This window comes from Dipteris shenzhenensis, chromosome 9, assembly GCF_047967505.1.
Source record: "Dipteris shenzhenensis isolate YYH24624 ecotype China chromosome 9, Dip_SZ_1.0, whole genome shotgun sequence".
NCBI lineage: Eukaryota > Viridiplantae > Streptophyta > Polypodiopsida > Gleicheniales > Dipteridaceae > Dipteris > Dipteris shenzhenensis.
The window spans coordinates 50,731,889-50,737,888 of record NC_141604.1 but is presented as its reverse complement, the minus strand read 5'-3'; the positions used below and the strand labels follow the sequence as shown (position 1 = coordinate 50,737,888).

Below are 6,000 nucleotides of genomic sequence, written 5' to 3'. Positions count from 1 at the left end.
CCTCATTCACATGGACTCCAGCCACCAACGATGCCTCAGGTAAGAGCTCAAATGCTAGCCTACACCCTGTCGGCACATCCAAAGAATTTTCATTTTTCTGCAAAGAGTCCAAAACAAAATCAACCCTTATCCACCCGTATTGGGCGAGAGTGAGATCCATTCTGAGTTCATGGAAGAAAACTCTCGGGGAGAGGGGACGCTCAAGTGACCTACAAGCACATGAAGGAGTCATGTTAATCTTAATCTTAATAAATAATAATGAGTCACAAGGACAAGATTACTAGGCGACCCCTGAAAAGGGGTGTCCATTGGGAGGATTGCCATATCATCATCATCGTCTTCGTAGTCCTCAAATGGCCAGAGCCAGAGCACCTTCTCCATCGCCATAGCCACACCTTCCAAGCCTTTCAAATCTCATCGCCATGAGAGACCGCCCTCCTCCCTCCTCCTCCTCCTCCTCAGACCTCCTCACCTCCTCTGTCTGGACCAAACTCCCCAATGACCTCTTCTCCCGTATCGTCTCCTGGCTCCCCATCCATTCCATCGTCCGTAGCCGCTCCGTCTGCCGTGACTGGAACTCCATGATCACCTGTCCTTCCTTCCTCCACCTCCAACAACGCCTCCCCCCCCGTGAACAGCCTTGGTTGTTCATGTGCTCTTCCTTCAATTGCCGGGACAATTGCTGCGCTTACAACCCCAGTCTCAACAGATGGCACAGCATTCCCCTCACTTTTCTGCCCCTCCACCTGCGTTTCCCTCTCATTGCCTCCGGCGGCCTCCTTTTTGTCAGAGGGGTGGTCAGAGATTCCAATGCCAGTGCTGGGCATTTGGCTGTTTGCAATCCGGTGACTAAAGCCTGGAGGGAGCTTCCTCCTATGACCCGTGGTCGCCTGAATTCGTTAGTGGGTGTCATCGAGGATCAGCAGTCTCGGAGCTTCAAGGTTGTGGTTGCAGGGGGTACGTCGGAGTGTGGGGGAGACTATGAATGCACGACTGAGGTCTACGATTCTCTTACAGATTCGTGGCACATAACAGGGATTGTGCCTCGAGAATACACTGTGAAAATTACTGTGTGGACGTCCAAGACCGTTTTCTGCAATGGAGTTTTGTATTGTCTCACATCGGCGAGACCATACAATATAATGGCCTACGATATGAAGAAAGGAGTTTGGGAAGAAGTGCGGATTCCCCAACCCGAAGTTTTGTTTTGTTCCTTCCTGATACAAAGGAGGGGAAAGCTTTTACTTGTTGGTGGAGTCGGCTCGGAAAGGGATTGTCAGCGGGTACACATCTGGGAATTAGGTCATGATTGGCAGACTGAACCGGAAAAACAGAAATGGGTGGAAATCGAGCGGATGCCGGGCGAGCACTTCCCAAGATTTTTCAAGGGGAGGACGGATTTTGATCTCAAGTGTGCTGGGAGCGGTGACCTCTTATATTTTTTCAAGGATTCTCATTCGGAAATGTTGCTATGCGACTTCTCGCAAAGTCCGATCGCATGGAGATGGCTGCCTAACTGCCCTCTGAGTGCGCGGTTCTTGAAGTTTTCAGTTAGGGGTCTGTTCATTGAGCCCAGGTTGGATGCCGCTGTCTACTAGGTGTAACTGTGACCTTAACTGGCTTAGGTCGAGCTGAGGTTGAATTCGCACAAATTCTTTCGAGAACCATTAACGATTGGAGTATCGTTTATGCCGATTAAATTATGCCACGCGATGGTATGTGACCCAAGTTGAATTCAAATAACATTTTTTCATTCGATATGTGACACAAGTTCAATCCAAATAACACTTTTGTTATTCGTCCACAAGCATTGCAAGCCATTGTCAAATCTGGGCTGTGGAGTTAGCACAGCAAAACTGGAGTTAGCAGTAGAGCTCGTCGTTGCTGAATGTATAGCACAAGGTCGCACTGGACGCTCTCGACTCTGCCCACCTGCACAAGATTAGAGCATAAAGATTGTTTCGCCTTCAAGTGTAAGGAAAGGCGACTCATATCTAAGAATTGTCTTTTTTTTTAAATGCACTTTCAGCAGATCAATACGAAGCAGGGATGGAGCCCAGGAACGTGGTAGAAAGCTTCGTTGCATGAAGATGCGACGCGAGCCTCTTGTTCCCCACACATTCATAAGGGAGTGTCCTGTGTTGTGACCGTTATGAACTAGCTGGGGAAAAGAGAGTGAGAGTAGACCCTGGCTTAAAAAGCTTCACTAGACATTCGCATTGCAACTCAGCACACCACGATTTCAAGAAAGAAATAATGAGCTTGGTTTCATGCTGAGCGTGCCCATTTTTCTGACGGATGCGTATCTTATTACTTAACGTCGTTTATTTGATCAGAGTTTTAGGCGTACTTCTTGAAATTGCTTGGAAAGAACATAGCCTAAGCCCCACATACTAGAGTTCGCTGTCACAGTCTGGCGGCTTCGTATTTGCTATCCTTGCTTTCAGGCTTTATTTACAGGTATTGGGATCTCAGGTTCTCCCTCCTTCAGCCATCGTACTTCGATCCATCTCTTTGCCTTGGAATCGAGAGTACCTGATCCAAAGGGCAGTATATACACTCAAAGATTCTGGATCTTTGGCATGCATTTGACGTTTATGGATTTCTGCCTGTCTTTTTCTTTTCTGAAAGGCTGCAGTGGTTAGAGTGGAGAGTAGACGTTCTCTCTATTGTGATATGTCCTTTTGCCCTATCAGCTAGATTGTCTAGCATTTTTTGCTTAGATATAGTTTTCACAAGCAGTTGTAGCTTGAATGAAGAGTTTTTATCAGCTTTCTCCTTTAGTGCTAGCCTTTGTCATGGATGAGTCTGCCCTTCACCTTGGGAATGCTGACAGAAACTCAGTACGAAGACCTTTGTTGCATGAAGGCCAACTCAAGTATGTGTGGGTGTGTGGATTTGTACGTGTGAGAACGTATTTTATACTATGGTGGGTGCTAATGATGTCGGTGCTAGTCCCCAGTATGTATAAGCGACTTTGGTTTTCAACCTTGTGAGTGACTGTTATTCGATTGAAACTGCACACTATGTTGTGTTTTAAGAGGATGAATTTGGGCATGTTCCTGGATTCATCTAGAATTATGTTCCTGCTGTATTAGCAGACATGCAAATTTCAATTTGTAAAGTTTTTGTCCATGTTGCGACTTGCTGAATATTGGGATAAATTTGATCTATTTCAAGTTGGCATTGCCCTATAATGTGGACTACTTTTTTATTCCTTCGTCACGGCTGAGTCTGCCGGTAGCTCGGGAGTGCTGACAGAAATTCAGTACAAAGACCTTGGCATAAATGGATTCTTAAGTATGTGTGAGTGTGTGAGTCTGTATGTGTGAGAACATACTATGGTCTACACAACACTGTTGGGAGCTGATGACATCGGTGGAGATGTAATAGTAGCTATCCGTGATGAGTTTATGTTTTTCAACCATGTGAGTGGTCGTAATAGATTGAAACTGCACTATATGTTGTGTTTCTAGATGAGTTTGGGCATGTTCCTGGATCAGCTTCGAGGATCCCGGAGCCTGTTCCTGCTCCAGATCTGAGTGAACTAGGAGACAGTTTCAGATTGGGGGGATCCAGGTTTGGATCCAGGGACCAAGCAGAACAGGCTGATCTGTGGAAGGGCTTGATTTCCAGCCTCACAAAAGGCCACATCCAAGGGTACTTCGATAGTTTAGCCTTGAAGCAGCCCTCACCCATTGAGCACCATCTACAGGTGCACACCTAGCGCCAGTAGGTGAGTACACTTGTGCAGCAGGGTGCACGTTGCAGTCAGAGGAACTTGCATTACATATGGTCACTAAAGCTCACTCACTAAGGAGCACACAGCTTAGGAACAGTGCATGTGCTCACCAAAGCAGCATTGCTGCAGCTTTTGGAGCTCTCTGTAAGAAGGGTTTGGCTCAGTTTGTGCAGTTAACCTTGAGGTGCTTTGGTTCTATTGTTGTTTGCTCTCCAGAATGGTGCTTTTGAGTTCTCTCTTGTGGACACACAAGACTTGAAGCTGGCCTTTTAGGTCCTAAAGATTCTTCCTCCTTATCAATCCCTGCGTGGAGAAACTAACTAGGTGTCTAGGTTTCTTCCATCACTCAATGGCCACACCTAACTCAGGAGGGCTCTTTCAAGTCTGAGCATGAGGTTTGGAAAAGGGAGAGGGGCTAATAATTGAACAATGCAAAATATGGGAGTGTTGGATGTACTTTGGAAGAGGAAAAATCTGAACTCCTCTACCTCTCCTTTTATGGGTCTCTCTCTCTTGCATGCTGTGTCCATTGTGTGAAGGTCACTACAAGCAAACTCATAAATTATGACAAATTTATTTAGAATATGCTGTACATGGTGATGATGATCTTTGGATTGTGTTGGTTCCTAGACTCATCTAGTAGCATATACGAAAACGGCCTATGGTTTCTGCTTGTTTCTTGTGGGTCTTTTAATCGAAGATCCACATAGGCTATCGACGTACATTTTCTTACTAAGTACGTTTCGTTCCTATTGTGAAGCTGCATGGCTTCAGAGGTTACTTGGTGACATTTGCACTCCCAACAAAATTTGGATTCTACATGTTGTTGGTTAAATTTTCTTCCAGATAGTGTGTTCAAAACTCTAGGAGACTCTTCATTCCAACAAAGCATTGGTATTCACATGGGCACTAATTGTGTTATTTTCTTAGTTATGCAGCGATTTATCTCTTTTGAGACTTTTCTGATTTTTCTTCATAAAGGTTAGGAGGTTCATAGATGACTTCCTTATACCAAACGTTCCAAACTTCAAATATTTTATGTACAAAGATCCAAATTCTTTTGGTGTACAGCTAGTGGAAGCTATTATAGTTTCTTAGATCTTAGCATTATCCAATCTTCTTTAGGTTTAGAAGTTGATATGATGATAGATGACAACAATCTGAGTATGCTGTTTTGAATATCATATGAATACCTCACATTGACTCAAACATCTATGGAATGGGTAAATATGGAATGATTACTTGCAGTTTTTTACGTTCTCGTGTCTTTGCATAAGTAGGAGTGCCATTATCTTTCAATTAGTAATTTAATCCTATTACTCCTCTGAAAGCTCTATAATACAACACAAGGAATGAAAAAACTCCACTGTTTACGTTGTAGTCGTTATATCTTTGGAATTCAGCTCTGAGCATGTGGGGAGCTTCAAAGCCCATTCTCTTCTCAGTTCTTACGTCTGTACTATTTTGGAGGTCATCTGCTCTCAGGTACCTATTTTGTTTGATATCTCCTCATCTTCTCATTTTATTATTATTTCTTTAAATTAAAGCAAAATGTCATTACAAAATAAAATAAACTAATAGAATAATGAATTGTGGTGTTGTGTGCGCGTTGATCTTCCATTTGTCTTTTAATATTTGGGTTGGTTTCTGTTTTCAATAATTATCCTAACTCTCTCTCTCTCTCTCTCTCTCTCTCTCTCTCTCTCTGGCTTTTCTTTTTCTTCTTTTTTGTTTTGGCCTTTACCCCAGAGATTCTCTCGAATGTGGCACATCCTCCCTTATTGTCCATCACTACGCCCGCCTTATTTTTTATTCATTAGTCTTCTCTTGCTTCCTTCTCTACGACTTCCAGTCCTTCTACTACCTCGTCTCTTGCCTCACACCTCCTGTCCTAGCGTGGTTCCTCAGTCTTCCCATATTAGAGCCGGACGTGGGCATGACGTCTGGAGCACCTTCACTAAGCAGCAGGCTCTGTCTCCAGCTTCTGCTTCAGCCCACAATTGACTTTATGCATGCTACACAGACAAACAATGGTGTTGGAGTATGGTAACGGGAAGCACCTTGGAGGCCACCCTTGCAGCGATCCCATGAGCGATGCATGGCTTCTCATAACGAAAGCAAAGCCTGACTGCGATGTAGCCTCTCAGCAACAGACCCATGCAAGCATGTGACTGAACAGAGGTTAGAGTATCCGCATGGATCCTGAGGCAGCAAGCCTTATAGCGTCCGGGTCTCCTTTACCCCTGCAACGTGATGTG

The 6,000-nt window shown here is 44.5% G+C and overlaps 1 protein-coding gene across 1 annotated transcript; it reads left to right on the top strand.

Annotated features, from left to right (window-relative positions):
- Positions 1-342: 342 nt before the first annotated feature.
- Positions 343-2,251, top strand: LOC147898794 (F-box/kelch-repeat protein At5g15710-like). The gene has a single exon (XM_087379495.1). The coding sequence runs from the start codon at positions 423-425 to the stop codon at positions 1,596-1,598; it is 1,176 nt and encodes a 391-aa protein (XP_087235621.1). The 5' UTR covers positions 343-422; the 3' UTR covers positions 1,599-2,251.
- The last annotated feature ends 3,749 nt before the right edge of the window (positions 2,252-6,000 follow it).